The following is a 25,096-nucleotide window of genomic DNA, read 5'->3' on the forward strand; positions in this document are numbered from 1 at the left end:
AATTCACATAGCCTATTTGCCTTTACAATCTGCTGATAAACACTGATTTTTAAACATTGTATATAAAATTAAATAACATGGAAAAAATAAATATGCTTTATTATATAAACACATAGAAATCTGTACTGCTCAAAATATTCAGACAATACTAGGCTTGGCTGCATAAAACCGTATTCAGAAAGTTTGGTAGTGATATTTACAATCTTTATTTTTGCTAGAGATAGATGCAGCGAGGTGATAAAATACTGATGTCAGACATTTTCTCTTCCTACCTAAGGAAGCTGCAAACTTTAATATGAAAATGAGGTAGACACAAATTCGTAAGTTGGCCAGGCAGAAACAAAAGCACAGTTCCTTCATGAGCTCATAAATTCTCATTATTCGGGTCGACAAGCGTTGTTCCAGAGCACCTAAAGCAAGGCTCAGAGAACACTTCTAGGTTTGTCACGAAAAAACCCAAACAAGCAGTTTCTCCTAAGGAGAAGCACAGGGTCCAAGATGATGAGCAAGCAGATACACGGGGCAACGCAGAAAGGAATGCGACAAGACCAGCTGGGAGAGCTGACATCACCTGCAACCTTTGTTACTTGAATTCTCTCCACGGATCTGCTGACTGGAGAATGCTGCGGATTTTTAAACTACCTTCTGCTGTGGTTTGACAGTATAGAGCTCTCTTTCTAATTTATCCGCTAGCCATGGGACGTGTGCGTTCAACCCCTCAGCCCGCTCCCACAAGCGGCAGGAGCAGACTGGAAGGCATTAATTAGCAGGGTGCGAACCTGATTTAGAAATCAGAACGTTACCAAGTAAGAGTGGAAGGGCACATTTAAAAGAGGACAGAAAAGGCTGAGTTTTTGGAGGATGTTTTTCAAAATCATGATTCCGAATCTGCAATGACAGGAGCCAGAACTAAGGGTCTAAGACGGGTACTTAAGCCTACGTTCACCGAAGCTTCATTTTAAGAGACACTGGCAGGCCATGCTAACATGATGTGGCTTTTCTCTCCTAAATATTGTTCCTTAGTAACAACTGTTGAATGAGGCTATCTCCATTTTGACCTTGGAAAAGGCCTACTCCACACGGCCGCAGCTGATTCTGGACACTATCGCCAGTGTGTGAAAATCTGGGGAGAGAAAGCAATCCTACTGAAGGACTAATTGCTACTCTTGGTCTCTAATAAATGGAGTGTGCTTTCTCTTGAAAGCAACATGTTAGCACCTCAAATATACTTTTTGCTGTTGTTAATTTCACTGTCAGTTACAATGATGAAGCACCATGGGAGTGGTTTTATGGCTATTAACACGATTCTCTGAGGTATGCTTAAATTTAGAATTGCTCAGAAATTGTACCAAAGCATCCATGAAAATCGACATGAAAGTGAAATCACAGTCCTACAGTAAGAATCTGAAAGACTGCCCTCACACACATATATTTAAGTAATATATTACAAATGTTATCTATTTAAATAGAATGCTTTTGATTTCACTTTTTTTTTTTAAATCACAGCTAGAAGCCTTATGCAACTGGCCTTGCTCCTAGATTGTAGAGGCATTTAAATATATGCTTGAACAACGATCACTTTATAAAGGAAGCACTAAAATCATAGAGGCAGCAAGAATATTTTAAAAACCCATGTATTCTTTTCTGTGAATGACACAGCACTAGAAATCTCTCTTCTTTCTTTTTCTCTCTGTGTTTCAGAAAATCGTGTGCAGGCCTAAGAAGAGTAACTACAATAAAAATCTTAAAATTTTCAGCTAAAGTAGCAAATCATAGTTTAAAATTTAAGCACTGAACTCTTAAAATATCTGTGGGGGAGGGTGGTGGTCTTGTGTAAAAAAAATTTGAGGTGTATTTAGAAAGCATTCAAGGAGAACAGCAGTGGAAACCAATATAACATATATTATATATTGTATATAATGTGTATCCATACACATATACTATGTATACAGTATATAATATATTATCATATTACTATACATTATATATATTATATATTAAATATCTCCTGACCTCTGAAGGTCAGGAGATTTTTTTTTTTTGGTCAAAATTAAAGAAAAAGAACTTTTTTGGAGGGCTAGAGGTTTTGAGACACAACTCTGGGGTGGTGTTGCTGTTGGCTGAGCGAACAAGGTAAAAATATAATGGGCTCGAGAGGGGAAATTTCATGAAAAATAATACGTCAAAGGTGAGTTAGGGAAGTTGGGAGTGCCAGAGGATGTTCCTGACATTCTATAGCCATTTCTGATCTTTTTCAAAATGTTCATTTTGGGAGGGTGCCAGTATTGCAGACAAAATGCTTCGGGGGAAGATACATCTGACTCAGAGTGGCATTTCTTAAGCTCTTGAAGGAAAGCCTTGCAGCCCAGCTAAATAGTACCAGTAGAGATGATACTCTAAAGTTTTCTGGCTTTCTACTTCATACTAAGTACAGTGCTTATGTGGCTAGGTTCTACCTGCAGACATGATCTCAGACCCTGAAACCCCTGATTCTAAGAGGCATCGACAGGTATTAGACATTTCACTTCTGTTAATCTGTTCTTCATCTGGTTTCAGGAATGGTTAAGACTTTCCCTCAGAACCCTATGCAGCCAAAAAGGCTTCTGGATATGACTTCATATAATACTAAATTCCGATTCAGTGCAATCAATGTATTTACAGAAACGTTTACTCTATTTACATGAAACAGCCCTAACGGCTCCAAAGATTATGACACAACTCAACCAAAGAATTGTTTTGACGTAGCCAGCCGACCTTCTGTTTGCCAAGAGCCGCCCCAGAAGTTTGCATAGTTTTTACAGTGGAAAACCTGTCTCACAATGTCAGCGAGCCCATAGCAAGGGAAGCCTCGGACTGATGCAAAAAAGCGCCTCAAACGGGCTTTGTGTCTTGGGGAGAGGGAGGGAACATTTCAGATGCCTTGAAAGGCACCAAGTCATGGAGTCCACTGTCGCTGGTCTTTTGCGTTGTCAGAATGATATCAGTCTTTTTTTTGTGGGCACAGGCTTTATGGTGATTGCGTCGAGAGTCGTACCCGAGTCATACAGAGGCAAATTACAGTCATTGAAGAAAAAAAAAATTGGTTTGGCCTCAATACGCAGGTATCTTCCCCACAAAGTCAAAACTCTCGTAGCTTAGGAAAGGAAAGAATGTCTGCTATTGAGTTGTCTGTTTAAATCACTTTGGAGCTTAATAACTACGTGAACGTATTTCATTTCTTAAAAAAAAAATCTATCTATCTATCTATCTATCTATCTATCTATCCAGTCTTGCTTTTCTCAAAAAGGAAGCTACTTCTTGACATTGGCCCCAGGCCAATATGAGGTACATGTATTCTGTAAAGTCACTTCGGCAATACCACAAAAAAATTAATTCTCCTGTTTGTCAGTATGAGGACAATCACAGACCATAGCACAGTCCCGGGGGTGCCCTTGTGAGCAAGACCACTGGCTGTCGCAGAGGAGTGTGACCCAGAACACCTTGGAATCAGGCATGTTAGTCAAATAGTTTGGTTAACGAACATTAAGAGTTAGGGCCGTACCGAACTCCAAGGGCCGTGATTCCAGGCAGCGTCTTGCGGACAAGCGTGTGTGTTACACTGCTCGCGATCTGGAGGCTTATCAAGGATTTCACAGCTCAGATCTGGAAACCGCTCACCGCTGGGCCGCTGGCAGACCACCAGTCTCGTGCGCAAGCCCCCACCGCATAGCTTCGTGCACTGCAAGAGGGGAAAACGATGCTGTGGTCACTCGGTCTGAACAGCCAGCGACAAATTTTCCTTTCTTTCCCTTAAGAACAATTTCTTAACCAAATTCCATCACGGCACTGGGCAAGGTAAGTCTCTAGGCAGGACCGAGCTGAGTTACGAAAATTAGTATATACGATACACTGGAGTTCCCTGACTTAACGGTAGGCATCGTCTCTTGAGTGCTTCCCTTCCCCTGTACTAAGCGCTGGTGTGGGCATTGTCTCATCAGGAGGAGACTATAATTATCTGCCTCATTTTACAAACGGGACAACGGAGCTTAAAAGAGGTTAATTAACTTGATCAGAGCCAATTCGACAGTAAGTGACTAGGATAAGATTACAGCCTTTTCTTTGAGGTCTACAGAGGCAAAAATCAAACCAATAAAAATCCCGAAACCACCCACTACCAAATAAAGGAAATAATGACTGAGCCAGTTTTATTTTCTGGCAGCTTGTAAGAAGCTGTTACCAACTTGTGGCTATTAAGTGACTCCAACCTCCCCAGACCTTTATGACGTTAAGATATTTTACGCTATCTCCGCATCTCAGGATAATGATGATTTTCCCCAGGATGAATAAACAATGTGGTGGGGGAGACCCGAACTTCTGAGGCAGGAACGAGCTGTGTTTCTTGGACGGCACTGCTGTGCTCACATCCAGGAACACTGACATCTGGCTTTCCTGCTGTGTCGAGGCCAGATCTCCCACAGAATTTGGAATGATCTGGTCTGCGCTGACAGCAAGCATCCCAGTGAATGCGTGTACTCTCCTGGCTTTGGTCCAATTACAGAAGCTTAATCACAAGCCCCACAGGACAGAACTCTGTGAGGAGTTTTGGGAAACCCACAACGCATGAGTCTCAAAGCCTGACTCCCCCTTCCTGCCTTTCGGCAAAGCCCTCCAGAATGGCGCACCGTCAACGAAAGTTAACAGAACGCTCCATTATAACTGCCTATTACTACTGGGTTATGTGAAACCGGGGACACGTGATTTGGGTTCGCCAGGAGCATGGACTAACACGCCCATCCCTCTCACTTGTCTTTCTCCCCCTCTTGGCACTGGGGTCTGCAAGACGTTGACCTCCACGTTTTATTTTATAAAGTTGACAGTCAAGACAGAGCAATTCCACAAGCTTTAAGCATGCGCTCTCTCCGAGGATTCAAGAGTAGAGGGATGCATTCTTGGTCAATCAAACACGAAACAATAAGCATGTAAGCCCTCCACAAAAGAGTGGCTCAAAACCCTATCTGATACTGGTGGTCATCCTAATGATAAAGGGTAGTCGTAGTGAGGATAATGATGATGATTGCAATAGCAGCGAACTTTGGAGACTATATATGCTAGGTATTGGTCGTGCGCTATCTCATGCAATAGGTCGTGAGTTGGTGCCATGATTATTCCCGCTTACAGACAAGGCTACAGACATTTGGTAAAGTTACATAATTTTCCCAGGCGACAAAGCTTGGAAGAGTCAGCACCGGGAACGGAACCCAGTTTTGTCTGCTCCAGATACTCTATTGCCCCTCATTGGTCATTACTCTTAAAAGGTAACAGCTGAAGAGTTTTCTTACTTGAGGTCGTAGAGCTAATTATTCCCGTCCACCATTAGAACGCATCACCTCCGGTAGGAATAACAGCACCTATTCATTCTGGTTTCGTCAAGGATTTGGAACACCAGAATGATTATGCCATGGGAACAAGCGTAAATTATAAACAGCCCCAAACTATGAAAGGGATGGCAACGTCTTCGTGGACCAATTTAACACATATGTCCAATTACCTTCAAAGTGTCCAATTTTTAATCAGCAGAGGTTAACAAACAATCTAGCCTAGCATTTATCTGTATGCTTTCCTAATTTTCCTCTCCTATGTGTTTAAGCTGTTTCTCATGGGTCATGACTGTACTTTTAAGATGGTCTGGAATTAAGACAGGTCTCGTGGTTAATCCCCAATCAAGAAGCTCTCACCAGAATTCATTCTTCTCCCTTAACATAGATTGCGAACAACAGCACAGTTTGGTCGGCAAAATTACTCTGTGTTCTTTCCAAAGGAGATGCAAAAGGATGGCTCACTCTCACCTCTCCCCAGTTGCCATAAGCCCATTGAGGACAAGGGCCAGATTCACAGGCTCTTTGCTCATCGGGTTTTATCCTCTCCACGCAGTCATTTGCAGTGTATCCATTTTCGTCCTGACATACCACGACACGTCGCTGGGACCCACCAGCACAGGTACTGGAACACTGAACACATCAGACATCAGTCAACAGGTTAATCCCTACCTCGATCGACATCTCAGCGACCCGAAAAGCAGCTGGTTGGAAAGTCAGAGACAAATGTGACAGAATCCGTTCTCAAGTTTCCCACCGTGGTCAAAAAGCAGTTATGAGAACTTCCACTCTGTGGGGTTGTTTACTGGGCATGCCTTATAAAAACCTGGAGGGCAGAAAAAGGGCCTCTCCCTTGCACACTTTCGGCACTCACGAAGTGTTCAAAAGATGCCCCATGCGTGATAATGTCTTCCAAAGCAATTCCATTTACTGTCTTCTTTTAACCTCTCTGCAGCTCTGAGAAGTACAGAGGTGTTAACAGATACCATAGCCTATTGAGAAACTCTTTTCTTTTCAAAATCCAAATGCTCATTTAGAACCAACATTTGACTTCAACACAGAGGTCAAAGTACATGCTTAACGAGACACCACTGTTGAAAGTCAAGTTCCGTATTAATTCATTCGGTTACCCAAAGCGTAGCGGAACGTCACTAAGACATCATTTCCTTGCAGGGAATGTTCCCGTCTCTCTCTTCAGAATAGCCTTGACTTTAGTGGCTGATGGCAGCAAGATTTGCTTTTTAATTTATTTTTTACTTCCCCAAGGACCTTAATTGGATTCCACATTGACAAGCCTCTCTTCAGGGGCACTTTCTAACGCTCCCTCTCTTGGTTGTCACAGAATTATGTTTGCAGTGCAGCTAATTTCCCACACAAGCTTCTCATAGTTCTCTTATTTATCTACATCTTGAGTGGTTTTGTTCTTTCCATAATGTCCTTATCTTTTGAAAACCAATGTGTTTGGTAGTATCCTTCACTGTGACCCCTAAGTTGTAAAATCAGTTTGCCTATAAAATAACAACTTGTCCTCAAAGCAACACAATTCCCATGAATTATTAAGCTTCCAACTGCACTGGACAACTTTTTTTTGTTAGTGCTGGGTTCTTTTAAAAAATTTTTTTTAATTTTTATTTATTTTTGAGAGAGAGAGAGAGAGAGCAAGCAGGGTAAGGGCAGAGAGAGACAGAAACACAGAATCCAAAGTAGGTTCTAGGCTCCGAGCTGGAGGCAAAGAGAGGCTTGGACTCACAAATGGTGAGATCCTGGTCTGAGCCAAAGTTAGATGCTTCACCAACTGAGCTATCCCAGTGCCCCATTTGTTCTGGGTTCTGATGGCTGACCTGTGCTTTCTGTCGAATCCTAGCTCAAACCAGGGTTATTTCAAAATACGTGCAAACAATGCATCTTGCTGGTCAGATTGTTCCAAATAAAGCTCTGAATTTTTTGGCTTATTGTTGGACCGAATTTCAATTTCTCTGCCCATCTCAGACAAATTACGGGTGACTTTAAAATACATCGGGTATAATTTTAAAATGTGGAGCCAGAAAACAGATTTATGACTTCTGCCTGAGAAAAAAATTAGGCAATTTTTGGGGTGCCTGGGTGGCTCAGTCGGTTGAGCCTCCAACTTCGGCTCAGGTCATGATCTCACAAGTTTGTGAGTTCAAGCCCGGCGTCGGGCTCTGTGCTGACAGCTCAGAGCCTGGAGCCTGCTTCGGATTCTGTGTCTCCCTCTCTCTCTGACACTACCCCGTTCATGCTCTGTCTGTCTCTGTCTCAAAAATAAATAAACGTTAAAAAAAAATTTAGGCAATTTTTGATTTACAAAAAGGCCATTTCTATTCTCGGAGGATTCTGGTATAATGACTCTAAACTTGAAAATACTTGTTTTCTATGTCTAATGTTTTTAATGTTTATTTTATTTATTGTGAGAGAGAGCAAGCAAGCAGAGGAAGGGCAGAGAGAGAGGAAGAATCCCAAGCAGGCTCTATCCTGTCAGCACAGAGCCTAACGTGGGGCTCAAACTCATGAAACTGTGAGATCATGACCTAAGCCTAAATCAAGAGTTGGACACTCAACTGACTCAGCCACCTAGCCACCCCTGTTTTCTATTTTTAAACAGCTTAGGACGTAACAGGAAACACAAAATCATTATTTTAATTGGCTTTGTTTGGGAACCAAAATATATAATGTTAGGAAGGAACTTCCATATTGTAAGTGCATTTGTAATATATATTTTGGCCCCTGAGTTCTTCCCTTGAAAATACAATCTTGTCTCATTCTTTTGTCACCTGTGAACATTACTGCTTCAATGAAGTGTGGTAAGCTCCTTGAGAGGGTTCAGTGCCATAACTTGTGTCCCTGTTAGCTCACATAGCAGCAGTCACAGGATATTCAGCCTGGTTCAATTAACGTTACTGGAAACAACAGCTCTATAAACCACATGCTACCCTGCCTCCAATATGCTTGAATGGAGCAAGGCTGGTCACCTGACCTATGGCCAACCACTCCAGTGGCTGTCCAGTGACGAATAAGATGTTTCCTACTGAAAATCTGACCAAAGAGATGGAGACAGTGCTCAGCTGGGGCCAAGGAACTACATAGCACAGTCTTGAACCATCTGAACCCAGGGCCTGTCTGGGGCTTTATAATCCCATAGACAAGTAAAGGGCTCTACATCATTTTTCTCCAGGTTCAATATGGCCATTTAAAAAATGTTTATTTTTATTAACAGGGATTCTTAGTTCTCTTCCATGTTGCAGCATTTCACTCTGGACTTCTTTTGGTAACAATCTTCCTGTACTTTTAAGATGACATATTTTCTTAGGTAAACATCTCTTTGAAAAAACCCTGTACCTATCATCCACACTGGCCAAAATGAGAAGGAATGGTCTCTGCAGGGGTAGGAGGTGGTGGTCATCTGTTGTTCTTACTTGCCTAGCACACTTCCCCTTATATCTGGCAGCCCAATTCTCCTTTAATGAACCTTTCTTCCCCCAAGGGATGTCATCTTGGGGGAGAATATGTATTAATATACTATGCCCCTCCCTGATCACTGAGTGGGCAAGTGAAACAAGCAGGGCCAGTGAGACTTGCCTGAGAATTTAGATCCTAAGCAGGGTAGATGAGCGTTAAGAGGGATCTATTAAGACAGAAACTCCCTACAAAAATTACCCTCTAATTACCGTTCCATCTAGATAGGGGCTGGCAAGACACAGCATGAGGGCCAAATATGACCTGCTCCCTCTTTTATAAATAAAGTTTTATTGGAACATAGGCATGCCCACTCATTTATGTATTGTCTACACCTGCTTTTGTGCTACAACGACAGAGCTGATTAGTTGTGACAAAGACTAGATGGTCCGCCTCACACAAGATATTTACTATCTGGTCCTTTGCCAAAAAGATTTGCCAACCCCTGAGGCTAGATCCCTGAAGGTGCTCTGGTCTCTGCCTCTACCGGGGCCAAACGAAAAGTTTTGTTTGTTGGTCTTGTTTTCACTTGAAAGAGTCAGTTTCTTTTGTTCACAACCAGAGACCCCTAATTGGTAACGGGGGCAAACCTCACACAGGGTCCAGGTTTATACAGGAATGTACTAGAAATTGAGGTATTTACTCCAGAATCCACTGAAAACATTAGATTCCCATTCTCTAGTGTTGAAGATTCTTTGCTGCCTTTCCTGCCATGGAAAGCAGGAAGAATCCCGTGGTTTGTGTACTGCACCAAGCAAACATGCACCTTCTGGAAGCAGGTCAGGCTAGAGCTGCAAAAAAATCACATTGTCCATTTTCAGCCTCACTTAACTTAGGGGGGGAAAAAAGTCCTCAAACAAAAACACGATGAGGAAAAGAAAGGCATTGCCCATTGCTGCAAAAAGGTTACCTAATCCTCCCTAATTTGGAACACTGCCCAAGGGCAGAATCATTCAATTTTAAAAGAATGCATCATCTCCAAATGTAGTCGCAAGTAAGAATAGCTTTAAAATTTTGTTTGAAAGAGTTCTAGTGCTATCATTAGAACGCACATGAGTTTGGAAATTTTCCAATCCGAAAAATTGCGGGACACTCAGTGATTACCTCCTGTGATCACCTGTTAACTTCTCTGAACCCAAATCTCTTCTAACCCAGGCCCAGGAAGCCTGGAAGGGGTAAGCCAGCAAGGAGAATGAGATGGCGAAGGTCCTGGGCAATATGGCAGACGTTCTGCGGACATCCAATACTTGTACTGGGTGGAAATGGCTGACGGCTCATCAGTAGTCACAGGAAAGAAAAACTCACTTACTGAAACATAACCACAGTGGGAAGCACGCAGCTTCCTTCTAATGCGTTTTAGTTCAGAAATAATTAAACACAATTAGTGGTATGCGAAGGAAACTGAGAGTAAACAATTAGAACGAAGACCCCGGGGTGATTACTAGACATCTTTCGACTTCCCACACCTATGTGGGGTCCCTTGCTCTCTTACCCCTCCTGCAGTCCCATTAGACATGCCCAGTATTGCACAATATAATTACTTTGCAAAAAATATTTAGTGAAAAACCTAAAATTCAATATTTTTCAAGGTCTTCATCACGTGAAGGGCAATGATAAGAATACTGAGAAAATTCTCACTCTGGGGCAGGCAGCGCGCAAAGCACTTTATTTCCATCGTCACATGTGTTCCTTACAACCACCCAGGAGAGCTGGAATTGTTCACTTTGTTTTACAAAGGAGGAAACTGAGGCTCCTTGAGACTAGGGGGCATGCTAAATATCTCAAAATCTGAAAGTGTAGGTCGTTGGCTCACACAGAGGCACCTTCACTCGGAGCCTGTGCTGCTCGCCGTTAGATTCTGGTACTGTTCCCCTAAGCACAGAATTATCTGGACCAGTGATTCCCCTCAGTCCAGGACAATGATCTACTACTACAAATTATGCATGGACCACGCCACTTTGAGACTGCACTCGTCTAGAAAACAGCAAGAAGGAAAACCACTTTCATTAAGAGCTCCCTATCAGAAAACTTCCTCTGTCCTTTTGATTTCCTTACAGGTAAGAGCTGCCTGCCGCCTCCGCCTCCGGGATCAATCATCCTGGCCCTCACGGTACCTCCTAGGAAGCCACCTGATGCTGTTGTCCAGCTGTGATACGCCCCCCCCCCCCCCCCCCAGTTAAGGCAACTTCTAGGTGGCCTGCAGGCACTATCGGGGGACAACTTTTCAGGGACTGTGATGAACCCGTTAGGGTTCACCCAAAACAAATGGGAATGTATAAGGCCAAGCCCTTGTGAGAAAAAAGGGCTTCAGAGGTGTTTCTAGTTTGTCTGCCCCCAAAGCTGCAAGGGCGAAGGAGAAGAAAGCAAAGTAGAGAAGGACTTCAGGGAATACTCACTGCTCCCCAGGGGCCAGTCCTCCACTGGTTTCCACCAAGCACATGGGTGCGGCTGGGGCCCGCACTTCTGGGGGGGAAATCCTCGCTTTGGAAGGGGTGCTGAGCGAGACCGCTGTCTGGGGTCCGCTGAGGGCATGGTGAGGTGGAACAGTCCTGGTCGGTTTCTGGGATGTAGTCTGGATCGCACTCACTCCGATCAATCACGTGGTCACTGTAGTTGACACACACCACTTCCCGGGTCGCCCTGCCTTGCCCACATGTCACGGAGCACTACGTCGAACACCCAGAAAGAGAAAGGGTCGGTCATTGGCAGGCACAAACCCATCAGTGTGCGTTTTCTGTGAGTGGCTCAGCGCTCACTCGGTTGCCCAGACCCCAAACTCTGGCATCATCCGTGTCTGCTCCCTTGTCTTCCCACCCTGCAGCCATCTCACTGAGACACCCTGTCAGCTCAGTCGTCACAGATACCCCAATCCATCCATTCCCCACCGTGTCTGCTGTCACCTTCCCCTGCCAGGAGTACCGCAATGGCTTTTCAGCTGGGCTCCTGTTTACAATGTCGAACCCCTCCCTGCAGCCCTAGTCTGTGGTCCACGTATCAGCAACTATGACACCTACAAATAAAAGATCATGCCATTTCCTCCAGTGACTTCCCAACTCACTTTGAAAAATGTCCAAAGTCCGTACCTTGGCCTGGGAGGCCCTCTGTGATATGGCCACTGGCGACCTCCTCGACCCATCTCCTAGCACTTATTGCACTCCAGCCAAACTGGTCTTATGGATGTTTCTTGACCATGCCAAGAACACTCTCTACTCAGGGTCTTTGTAACTGCTGCTATCTTTCCCCGTACAACATGGATGCCCACATGGCTCACTCTCTCACTTCATTCAAGTCTTGCTCAGCGTGCTATCGGGCCTTCTCTGACCACGCTGTCTAAAAGCATACTCCATTTTTCCCTATGCTATTATGCTGCTTGACTTGTTTCTACTACTTGTCAGTGTCTGTTGCTAAATCTCTCTCTTTATTTGTTGACTGACTGGAACCTCCATCAGAATGATCTTCATGAAGGCTAAGACTTTCTTATTTGCTGTTCATTGCTTTTTCTACACTAAGCTTTTACAAATATCTGGTGCACAGACAGGTGTATTTAATGGATGGATGGATGGATGGACGGACGGATGGACTGGAAGCTCAAGGCATCAGAGTGAGATTATCTATCATTTATTGAGCACCTACTTTGTCCTAAGTAGTTAACATAGGCAATCTCAAATAATACAACATCTTTGTAAGATAGGTACTCTTTTGGGTCTTTTAAGAAGAAGAAATTGAGGTTCAAAGGCTTTAACCAGACTGCTCAAGGTTATGCAGCCAGTATGTGTCAAGATCTGGATTTTTACACGGCTCTCTTTGAATCTATCGCTCAAATTTCGTACTTACGTTATGATACTTATGGAGATATTACTTCTCTATTTTCCTGATGGCCTCTCCTCACCTATCCTAAGCTTTATATTTCCCTATCGCTGGGATTTTTGCAAGGCAGAAGGCAGGTGCCGCCTGAAAATGAAGGTTTTTCTACTTTTGCACAAGCCCATAGATGGTGCCTGGTGTGCACAGGAGGCCGAGCCCATAGCATTGGATGAGGATTCCCACTTCCCACTCTTGACAGAGAAGCCAAGAACCTCTGAACTTCAAGAGTCTGGGTTCTAGGAGGCGCCCAGACTCAAGGTAAGAGGCTCTTTCCTGACTCCCCCTCTTCTCCCTGGCACTTTTGGTGCTCCACAAGCCTATTACATTCCGATGGGACCCAATCAACACCGGGTTTTCCAGTCAACCCAACAGGATGGGGCATCAGTCAACTGCACGTTGACTTACACATTTTAACAACATCCATTTCTTGCCCATCCGGCCAAGATTCATACCAGCCGCACACATAGGAGGCAAAATAATTTAAATCATAAACTAAGTCCAATTATAAAACAGTACCCATTGACATTTGTGACCTGTCGTTAGTCATCCTCTATGGTTCCCCCAGTCATTTCCCAATTCCCAAGAATCCACTCGCTTACAGGGCTCCAGTCCAAAGCTTTCCACTGCCCACAGGGAGTCACAGAACATTCTTCCTTTGCCACTGGTCTAGGCAGAGTCACACAGGCGCTCTCGTCAGCCACAGAGCCGTCTTCGTCCCGACAGCTGACATATCTCATCCGAGTACCTTTTCCACAAGTGGCTGAGCACTGGGTGTTGAAGTGAGATAATGCAGGGATGTTATTGGACACGATGGTTCATTGGACAGCAACCCACTTACTACAGTCAAGTCAGAGAACCTCTTCCTCCCCTCCCACCCTCTCTATGTCTGCCATCTATTTCTTACTGGTGTCCAAGACCCAAATCGCCACTGGGTTCTTGGCGCACTCTGCGTGCTTCTTCTTCCTTCCGGGGCAGCTGGGGGAGGGTGACAAGATGGTAATTCACAGTCCTAGATGGGAGAGGGGGAAGAAAGTCAAAGTTACCTTGAAGTCAATGCACACTTTAAGGGTCAAGGTGAATAAAAATATAAGAGTGAAGAATTCTAAGACCTCAGAATTCTGGGAAAATCACATGGCATCTCTCGGCCCCAGTTTTTTTCAACTGTAAAATGGGGTATAATCTGAGTCACCTCATGAATGCACTGATATAGGGCAGGGATTTACTTGGTGATTGTTAATATCATATTTATTTGCCTGTCCATGTGGAAAGAAAAAAAGCGATTGCAAAATGGCACGTAAGTTAAGAAAGAAAAGGATATCCTTTCAAAATTATCAATTGTTGGGGTGCCTGGGTGGCTCAGTCTGTTGAGCGTCCAACTCTTGATTTTGGTTCAGGTCAGATCCCAGGGTCATGGGATCGAGCCCCACTTTGGGCTCCTCGCTGAGCATGGGGCCTGCTTAAATTCTTTTTGTCTCTCCTTCTGCCCCTCTCCCCGACTTGCTCTCTGTCTCTCTCTCTCAAAATAGAAAATATATATCAGTTGTTAATTTTTAAAAATTCCGAAGACCAAATTCTGTTTTCACATTTCAATTAATTTCCTAATCAGAATTTGCTAATCATGAACTGGCTTTCTAGGTTTACCCAAAGAGAACTCCCGAGGTTCTGATGGTCAAATCTAGATAAGAGGTCTATTCAATATGCCAATGCCTGGAATGTATATAAATAACACTCTTCAGTCACTCAGGAAATCCCTATAATGAATTGAGGTTATTTGTGTGTAGATAATACTTTCAGATTTACAGATGGGGAAACAGAAGTACGTACTTGCTCACAATTTAGCAAATACTCTTTGATTAAATACATATCCATTAAATTACTGAATGTGCCAGGCATGGTGCAAAGTGTGGTGAGCTCGGGACCGAGCCTGACATTAGGGAGCTTACAAACTGAATGGGGAAATTCCGCTACTTGGCTCCAGACCCTGCCTATTCTTCTGCCGGTGGTCCAAAGAAAACCACAGGAAACTTTTCCCACAGTGAAGAAATGGTCCATATGCTTCAACTGTGGGAGCCACCCTGTACTCCACTGAATATTACAGAATAATGTAGAGAGAAACGAGTATTCTGAATCTCTAAGGGAGTTGCTAAATCCTCAGTTCATGACTATTCAGATGGAATAGCTAACATTTCGCAGGCATTTAGCCTGTGGTGGTTTAGAGCATTTCGATAAAGTAAAAAAAAAAAAAGATAATAAAGGGGACACAAGTCACAAGTGGTATTTTATCATCAATCAGTGACAACATGAACAACACTGCCATATTCCTGTACTTTTTGGCACTTTTCATCCATTCACAATACATGTGGAAGTGCAGACAGAATGAGGGCCCTCAGAATGGAATCAGCGCATTGGCCAAAGGGGGCCTTAGAGCGTGAGCTCTGGGCACGGTCAGGGTTCAAGTCCTGTCTTCGGCAGTTAGCAAAACTGATGTAGAAACCCAAGTCTTCTCTTTACATAGTCTCTTTCCATAAATGATGCTAAAATCATGGCCCATAAGGAGGAAGTAGTGGCAGTAATGGTCAGCTGGCTCTCTTGAGAAAAAAGGAGTGCGTGTGTGTGTTTGTAGAAATGTATTTACATGTATACACACGCATATTACATGCCCATATACACCTATATATGTATACATATGTTTGTTTGGTTATCACAAAGTTTACTGATACAAAGGCTGTATAGTACACAATTTACATATAGTAATAAAATATACAATGCTCTCTTTTAAATTCCACATAGCCAGTTGAGTCTCACAGAATACTGTCGCTGATTTTTGTTGAATTCTTGAATCTGTTGCCAAACTATGGTTGTAATTGCTGAATGAGTGCACTTCAAACATGAATGAGAGCTGCTATTTTGTTTATGTTGAAGAGTAAGGAGAAAGTGGAACAAACAAGATCTATGTCAGAACTTCATCTACCAACGACGTGAATGACTTCTACACCGAATCAGACAATAATGTCCAAATACCAGAAGAATATTTCCTTGATATTTGTATGTGTTATTTCCAATGTAACAGTTAAAGACAGAAGACTCTTTTAAACATAATGTAGATTGCATATGAGTATCATTTTCTCCATCACTTTCTTAAGTCTAAAAATAATCAATTAACCCTCAATTATAGCATTTGCTGATTCCTGTGGTGTAAATACTCTCACCACAGCCAATTTCAAACTACCAGCTTGAGGTCGATGAACACAGACTTGGGAAGAGATGTGCAATAGCTTACCATTATGTAATATTCCCACCACATGGACACACATGTAAATGTAAATAACCTCAAGGTCACAGATAATAGTAAAATGTAGTAAAGCAATGGAAAAATGTGTTTTGAGTATTTATCTGCTTTGTTGAAATATCATCTACTTAATTATAGGCTTATATTTTCAATTTTTACTAGTGTCTACATTTAGCAACTAGCTCGCAACATTCCTGAACATTCACCAATCCGCTCCTGTGAGATGGTACGATGGTACGAGCCAGCTCTAGCAAGTTGCTGCCTGAACATATAACACTATTTGCTCAGCCCTACGTTAAAATCACTAAAAAAAAAAAAACCTCTGAGCTCAAGAAAACAAGACCAAACAATCAACATTTGCTAGCCAATAAAAAATCAGAATCAGACCTACCTACACTTCAAATAACCAGAGAAGAATGAAACTTGTATGTCCAAATATTAGATTCAAAATATAGCCAACAGGTAAATCTGGACCATTTACTTAATCATCTGGTTACTCTACCTACACACTTACCCATTAGAGCACTTCCATTCTGACTGAACCACTGGGAAATTCTGGCATCCTACTGCCCAAAGCCAATCACTGGGCTGGACAAAGGAGACTCACCTGGGTATCAGTTGGTCTAGTGGCTGCATTGCAGTCATTGTCATCGACCACTGACATGTAAGTCCCAATGATGCACTTCACTGCCCTCAGCTGGTATCCTTGTCCACAAGTGACACTGCACTGAGGGAAAGAAATACAACAAAAGGGATGCACACGTTAGCAAATTTTCTCTTTCCCTAACTTTCCTCATAACGTCCTATAAGAAAAAAAGTAGTTCCATCATAGTGGAGCAGAAGGCTAGCACCCAAAGAACCTAGGTTAAAGTGGGCAGTCCTGCTCTGCACAAATTATATTTAACGATGGTTGGAATTATTTCCATCTCCCATTGAAATTCTATGTGTAGGGGTTCAACCCCTTGTCTGTGACTCAATATACCCCTATTTCAACACTCACTACAAAGCTACAGTGACCAAAACAGTGTGGTACTAACATAAGGATAGTTATATACACTCATGGAATAGAATTGAGTCCAGAGAGAAACCTGGACATCTATGGCCAATTGATTTTTAACCAAGATGCCAAGACCCTTCAGTAGGGGGAAAGAATAGTCTCTTTAACAAATACGTTGGGGGCAACTAGCTGTCTATATGAAAAAGCATAAAGCTGGACTCCTACCTCATGCTATTTATAAAAATCAACCCTAAATAGATCAAAGACCTAAACATAAGAGGTAAAACTATAAAACTCTTAGAAGAAAAGGTAATAGAAAAGCTCCATGACGCGGAACTTTCTTGGATAAGGATTTCTTGGATATTCTACCACAAGCACAGGGAACAAAAGAAAAAACAAGACAAGTTGTATTTTATCACAGTTAAAAATTTTTGTATCACCGGACACCACCAGCGGAGTAGAAAGGCAACCCACCATGGGATTGGGGAAATTATTTGTAAATCATATGTCTGATGAAGGGTTAAAATCCACACTATAAGGAGCAACTACAATTCAACAACAAAAAGCCAACCTTGTTAAAAAATGGGAAAAGAGGAACGATTAAACTGTACATTTAAAAATGGCTAAGATGTACTCTCAACAATAGCCAAATTATGGAAAGAGCCTAAATGTCCATCAACTGATGAATGGATAAAGAAATTGTGGTTTATATACACAATGGAGTACTACGTGGCCATGAGAAAGAATGAAATATGGCCCTTTGTAGCAACATGGATGGAACTGGAGCATGTTATGCTAAGTGAAATAAGCCATACAGAGAAAGACAGATACCATACGGTTTCACTCTTATGTGGATCCTGAGAAACTTAACAGAAACCCATGGGGGAGGGGAAGGAGAAAAAAAAAAAAAAAGAGGTTAGAGTGGGAGAGAGCCAAAGCATAAGAGACTGTTAAAAACTGAGAACAAACTGAGGGTCGATGGGGGGTGGGAGGGAGGGGAGGGTGGGTGATGGGTATTGAGGAGGGCACCTTTTGGGATGAGCACTGGGTGTTGTATGGAAACCAATTTGACAAAAAATTTCATATATTGAAAAAATAAATAAATAAAAATAAAAATGGCTAAGATGGTAAATTTGATGTTATGTGTTTTTTTTTAATTTTTTTTTAACGTTTATTTATTTTTGAGACAGAGAGAGACAGAGCATGAACGGGGGAGGGTCAGAGAGAGAGGGAGACACAGAATCTGAAACAGGCTCCAGGCTCTGAGCAGTCAGCACAGAGCCCGACGCGGGGTTTGAACTCATGGACCGCGAGATCGTGACTTGAGCCGAAGTCGGACGCTCGACCGACTGAGCCACCCAGGTGCCCCTGTTATGTGGTTTTTTTAACCATAATTACAAACTTTTAAAAAATGGGCAAAGGACGTGAATAGACATTTCTCCAAAGAAGATACACAAATGTCCAAAAAGCACATGAAAAGACTCTCAATATCATTTGTTATTAGGGAAATGCCAAATCAAAATTACAACGAGATGCTACTTTACTCCCACCAAGAGCCATAATGTAAAAGGGGGAATATAATAAGCATAATGAAAAAGGGATGGAGTAGAGAAGATGGAACCCTTGTGTATTATTGGTAGGAATGTAATATGGTACGGGTTTTGTGCAAAACTGGCAGTTAAAGAGAGCAAAACAGGCTTCCCATACGATCCAGCAATACCACTCCTGGGATACACCCAAAAGAACTGAAATCAGGTACTAAAACAAATACTCGTACGTGAATATTCATCTCAGTACTATTCATAGTAGCCAAAAGGTACAAACAACCCAAATGTCCAGCTTGGTATGAATGGATACACAAATACGGTACATCTGCATAATGGAAAATTAAGGAGCCACAGAAAGGAAAGACGCACAGAAACGTGGCTTGGTGCGCTGATGGTTTGGTGTAGACAAGGATAAAAAAGACGCCCATCAGTTGTAAAAGATGTTATACGCAAATCTTCTCAGTGACTCTGAGCTGGGTTCTCTTTCTCCCTCTCTCTTTCTCTCGTTCCCTAAGAGCTACGCAGATGTTGACAAAAAAGGAGGCTGGATTTAGGAGTGTAAGAGACTCTCCTTGTTAGTATAATCAGATATGATCAGCCATTCTGACTAGCGATGCTGTACCACAGGAGGGTTCAGAAGAACATCAGGTTCATAAAAATTGTAAGGGGGTAGTAATAAAGCTGCTCTCATTTATTGCATGCATCTTGGAAATGAAGACATAAACGAGAAGACTGGTTGCGGCTGGGCAGGGGGGCGGGGAGGGAGAATTATTCTTCAGGAGATTGCATAAGTGACAGCAGACAGCTGTTTCGCTTCTCTCGGGAACTTGGAGTGCTACTTAAATAGTACCCAGAATGCTTTTGCTTCTATATTGGGAAGGACTTCATTTCAAGAGCAGTGGCTTCTCAGATGTGAGCCCAAGGGAGACTTCCAGTCTCTCCTTTAAGAATAGCTCAGGTTCAGACTGTGGAACCGACACACTAGGCGATGGGAAAGATTCTTTCACAGCGAGATGATTCTGCAACTTTTGATCACGCTCTTTCTGTATGAAGTGTCTGACTGGTTTATGAGAGGTGAGCTTTGGAACCGTGACACGGGAGCCAAAACATCCCTTCCAAATCCCGGTCCAGAACCCCCTGCCAAAGGCACTGGACCCCATTCCGTAGCAACCCACAGTCGCATGCCAGACGGTAACATCAGGGGGCACCTGGGTGGCTCAGTCACCCAGCTCTTGGTTTCGGCTCAGGTCATGACCTCACAGTTCGTGGGTTCCAGCCCCGCATCGGGCTCCGTGCTGACAGCACGGAGCCTGCTTGAGATTCTCTCTTTCCCTCTCTCTCTCTGCCCCTACGCTACCGACACGTGCTCTCTCTCTCTCAAAAGTAAATAAATAAACATTAAAAAAAAAAAGATTAACATCAGCCAGACAGGAGATCTGGTGGGAATCTGTGCACGAAGACTTGCACGCGTATCTACAGAGGGAATAACCAGCTCCAGCGGGGAAAGCAGCAACCCCCAGACCTGGGGCAGAATGGCTGCAGTGCGTCTTGCGCTCGATCTGGCGCCATGGAGGTCCAGTGCAAGTCACGAGACACAGCGGTTAAATCCCCACCACCGGAATGCCCCTCTGCAAGCCCTCTCCAGATAAGAAGGAAAGAATGTAGTTAAGAACTTTTATCGTTCAAAATACCTGTCCCCAGGGACCCGCCTGCCAGGACGCACATTCTGGCTGCTGACAAGTCAGTATGGAGGCTGGCTTGGTCTCAGGGTCACAGCTTCTATCGTTTAATCGATCTTCCCCAAACTGACACCAGACCTGGCGGTGCTTATGTCCTTTTCCGCAGGTGACCAGGCACTGTAATAAAAAGCACAGACAATCGGGGGTGTTTCTGAACAATGTGTTGTGGTTCCCAGGGATTATTCACGGGTAATCAGGAGGAACAGATGCGCCCTCTCCCACAGCAATTTGTAAATACGGCACGGCTCATTTTTCTCTCGTTCATGCGTTCATTCATTCACTCATTCATTCACTCCTTCTGTATTGATAAAGGCTCTGGACGGTGTCAAGCACAGAATGAACTCGGCACAGCACTACGCCACGAGATACAGAACTTCCCCGACTTGCAATGGGCTTACATCCAGGTAAGCCCATCGTAAGTTGAAAATATCCTAAGTTGAAAATGCACTTAATACACCCAACCTACGGAACATCATAGCGTAGCCCAGCCTGCCTTAAACGTACGCAGAACACTCACATGAGCCTACGGTTCCGCAAAATCGTCTAACACAAAGCCTCTTTTATAATAACGTGCTGGCTATCTCATGTAATTTGCTGAATACTGTCCTGAAAGTGAAAAATAAAACTGTTGTGCGGGGACAGAATGGTTGTGGATATATCCATTGTTGACCCTCATATGGTTTTGATTGCACGGCTGCCCAGTTTCACCAGAGTATGGACCACAGACAGCCAGCCCGGGGAGAGATCCACATTCAAAATTCAAAGAACAATTTTGACGAAATGTGTATTGCTTTCACACCGTCGTAAAGTTAAAAAAAAAAAATTGCGAAGTTGAACCATCAGAAGTCGGGGACCATCTGTACTGAAAAACAACATTCATGGTTTCCTAGCACAGGAGTTAGGTGTGGGGCTCAGCCTGGGTTTTAACTCCAACACAAACAGCTATAGGTACCAATGCAAGTGATGTCTCCGTACCTCAGTTTTCTCATTTGCACAGTGGGGATAACAGTAGTATCCAATGCAAAGAATTGTGAAAACTAACCGAAAAAATCCAAATAAAGTGCTTACCATATGTTCATTTAATAAATGTTAAATATCATCCTTATCATTATCCATGCTCATTGTAGAACATTTGAAAAATACAGAAAAACAGGAGAAAACTATAATGATTAAAAAAAAAAATCTCCCTACCCAGGGATAATCATTATTAACATTTTGCTGTTTTCTTCCCAGGTTTTTAAGCTAAGGAATGTTGCATCATACTGAATATATAGTTAGCATCCCCCCACCTCCATTTTACAAAGTATTCTTGCAAAGGTTGGTTACTCGATTTGAAGTGGTCCTTTAGCTATCATTAGCTATCTAAGTAAAACTTTAACCCACTACCTTCTTTCATCTTTTTAAAACCAAACACTGGAGTTTAAGCTAAGGCAGCTTGTTAACAGAACAAAAACAGTGGGTTTGTTGTTAACTTGTGAAGGAATCAGACACTGTTAATCATATGCATTCACTCTCAGCCATTTCAGGGGCATCTATAATATCCTTTTAAGATTCGTATTTTATTTGCTGTTGAAAGGAAACAGTTAATATTGTGCTTACATGGTTGAGATAAGGAAATGGGCACAGAAGTTGTTCAGGGAAACCTCTTTCCCCACATTCCTGACTTGGCCCCCAAGTAAGGGAACTTCTGCTCTCCTTTCCCCTTGCTCCCATAAAAGAAGACGGAGGCAGTCACCTGCTTGGTGAGACTCTCACTGGTCTGGGTTAATAGTGAGTGTTAATACCGCACCATAAAAGCAAGAAAAAGGCTCTTCCTTCTTTCTCTTGCTGTCCTGGGGCCACCTGTGCTAAGCAATGAGGCTTTGCCTTTTGCTTCATCAGGTAAGGGATGAGACAGGTAAAAGTCTGGAACCCTCAACTAGTCCTTTCTTTTCTAAGTTTTCCACTAGCAACTGGATGGGTGAGTCCAATAGGTTACTTACTGGGGTTGAACGATCTTATTTCACAGACGAGAACGTAGAAAACCTCTTTTGTTTCTTTTTCTTTTTAACTTCAGTTCTAAGCCAGCACAGATTTCGGATTAACAAAGCCCTTGTTTTCTTTTACAATGATTTAGCAGGGGCTCAAAGAGGAGGAAAGGTAAGACGCAGGAACTTCAAAATCACCAACAGAAGCTATCACAGTGGGTGATCCGGCCAAACCCACCACGCCTCTGAGGTCACCAGTGGACCAGTCACATCCTGTACGGCAGCCATGGGGCAGATTGGGGAACCACAGTTGCTTCCTCCGGGGTAGGGGGCAGAAAGGTGCAGCAGGTTTAGGTTGCACTGAGCCGCAGAGACTCAAAGTACCACAGATGACCTGAGGAAATAAGAGTCCTCTTATCTTACCTCTGACCAGTCTGCTGACTTCCACTGTGGACAAGAGAACTCATTGCATCTCTGAATGGTGACTTTCTCTTGATGTGCGCATTTGCGATCGTCCAGTACATCATTGCGGGTGTTGACGCAAATCGCCCTTCTTCTCTGGCTGCCACCGTCACAGCTTTTGGAGCACTGAAAGGAAAATGAACGAAATAAAACCGCTGCTAAGTTTCCTACCCAGCGTGGTCAAGATCCTGGCTCTGTCCTGTGTCTCCTCCGGCCCTTAAGAAACACCCACCCACCCAACCCGATTCTAGTGGTGATTTGGGGAGCATCTGTTCATGTTATCAATTTATTTACCAATTTCATAGTGAAGTCAGTATTAGTAAACGGACACAGGGAAAGAAATTTGGAAACGGTTTGCGGGGTATGGAAAAGGGGATTGGATGAGTTGTTCCACTGCCCCCGGTTTTCCACATGCCATGGTCAATGTCATATCATCAAACATTACAAATTGATCATGGTACTCTTTTCTGCAGAATGAGGTCAGGCATTATAAATCAATGTATATAGAAAGTCTAAATGGGGGGTTCTCAATGCAGCCCTCACTAATCCATTAGTTGATCAGCCATCATTAACTACTCAGAGTTAGCATCCAAGAAAACGCTCATCGAGTGAGAACCGACTTACTTCAGTCCAGGCAGAATAGCGCCAGCCACCCGTGTTACATTCTCCTGAGCACTTTTCCCGGTTGCTTGGTTTGGGGTGACTGTTGCAAAAACTGTCGTCAACCTTCTCGGTCTTCCCATCTAGCCTGCTATATTTGGCACAGTAGATGTCTAGTGTGCGGTAACCCAAGCCACACTGGGCGCTACATTCACTCCTGCTGGCAATGTGCCACCTATGCATAAATAATGGGGAGAAACCAACATTTCTGTTAAATATGTATGTCCCATTTATAGTCAGCCGGTGGAAAAATTGAGTTCTTTTTTCTTCCTTAACTCAAATACCGCGAAACCCAAAGCCACAGTCAGCTACTGAAATCCAATTTTAAACCAACATATCAATGTATTTTTCATGGCTGCCAATGTACATGGAAGTCAGAGTGGAAGTCAGAGGTGCCATCTTTGTGAAGATTCTCCCTTCAGTCAATCTGAAGTTCAAGCAACCAAAAAGAGGAAAACATTGGAATTCAGCAGAGCAAAAAAAAGCAATTTTGTATTTAAAAGGCTCATGCAACTCAGCATTTCATTTCTCAAGAAGGCTGCTTCTAATAGACCACCACTGTTGGAAACTCTCCCGAGAAAGCCTCCTTCATAGGGGCCAGGCTGAAAAGCGTTTAGTGAATATCCTGTGACTTACTAAAGGCACGGATAGTTGGAGGGTAACTGTGAATTTCAAGTGTGCTGAACTCTGTATACGTTACTGTGAATAAAGACTAAGCTCCTTTTAGACATGGACCATAGTCTACACAGTTTAATTATACAATTTTTTTTAAAAGACTTACGTTTTTAGAGCAGCTTTAAGGTCCATGGCAAAACAGAGAGGGAGGTACAGAGGTTTCCCATAGGCACCAGCCCCCACACATGCATACCCTCCCCAGTATCAACATTCTACCCACAGAGGGTGCATGTGTTATAATCAATTACACTGACATATCAGCACCACCCCAAATCCATAGTTTACACGAGTGCTTACTCTTGGTGTTGTATGTTCCATAGGTTTAGACAAATGTAAAATCACATGTATCCATCACTATCATATCATAGAATATTTTCACAAAAAACCTAAAAATTCTGTTCTTCATCTATTCATCCCTCCTGGCCCCATGATGATATACTTTTAAATTCAGAATTGAATCGACAAATCTTTATCATCTTTGTATCCCTAATACCTCTAATGAGCCTTTCTTGGGACGCAAGATGTACTCTGTGTGTGCTGAGGAATTGAGTTATTCTTAAATGCCCCCAAAACACAGTCAGTGCTTAAATTAAAAAAAAAAAAAAATCCTAAACTGAATAGAAGAGCATGAATAAATAAGCTTAAAAGGTAGGTTGTTGGTTCAATTTAGTAATCAAAAAAGGATAATTTCTTTACATTCTTCATTTGAATTAACTCTTGTTAATTGTCTCCTCAGAAATTGGGTGGTTTGCCAAATACAGGGAGCCTGAAGAATTCTTCCATCCACACCTGTCCAGGGGCAAGGCTGGAAAACAATGAGTACTGGCCACACGCTTATCTTGGAGTTTCTCACAAATGCTTAAAAGTAGGTCAGAGTTGACCAACTTTTACGTTTGGCATATAAAGTGGGCTACTGAGATTTTCCGTTAGAGTGACACAGTATTTTGGGATTTTGTTCTCACCGGAACATGTTAAATGAGGGATTGTAAAACAAAGCTTTATCTCATCCTGTCAAAGTTTAATCTGGGCAAACTCTCACTTCCCTGAGGAAGTGAGGCAAAAATGCGG

At 42.9% G+C, this 25,096-nt stretch overlaps 1 protein-coding gene across 2 annotated transcripts in view; it reads right to left on the bottom strand.

Annotated features, from left to right (window-relative positions):
- ADAMTS9 (ADAM metallopeptidase with thrombospondin type 1 motif 9) overlaps positions 1–25,096 on the bottom strand; it is a 160,610-nt gene that overhangs the window by 65,534 nt on the left and 69,980 nt on the right. For both annotated transcript variants that reach the window (XM_042929907.1, XM_042929906.1), the window contains exons 20-28: positions 23,318–23,528; positions 22,655–22,819; positions 20,217–20,381; positions 16,589–16,708; positions 13,597–13,701; positions 13,292–13,459; positions 11,225–11,494; positions 5,826–5,987; positions 3,542–3,718 (exon numbers count right to left, since the gene is read on the bottom strand). In XM_042929907.1, coding sequence (XP_042785841.1) covers positions 3,542–3,718; positions 5,826–5,987; positions 11,225–11,494; positions 13,292–13,459; positions 13,597–13,701; positions 16,589–16,708; positions 20,217–20,381; positions 22,655–22,819; positions 23,318–23,528 — 1,543 coding nt within the window. The remainder of the gene's footprint in view (positions 1–3,541; positions 3,719–5,825; positions 5,988–11,224; positions 11,495–13,291; positions 13,460–13,596; positions 13,702–16,588; positions 16,709–20,216; positions 20,382–22,654; positions 22,820–23,317; positions 23,529–25,096) is intronic.

The sequence above is a fragment of the Panthera leo genome, chromosome A2, assembly GCF_018350215.1.
Source record: "Panthera leo isolate Ple1 chromosome A2, P.leo_Ple1_pat1.1, whole genome shotgun sequence".
In the NCBI taxonomy this organism is placed as follows: Eukaryota; Metazoa; Chordata; class Mammalia; order Carnivora; family Felidae; genus Panthera; species Panthera leo.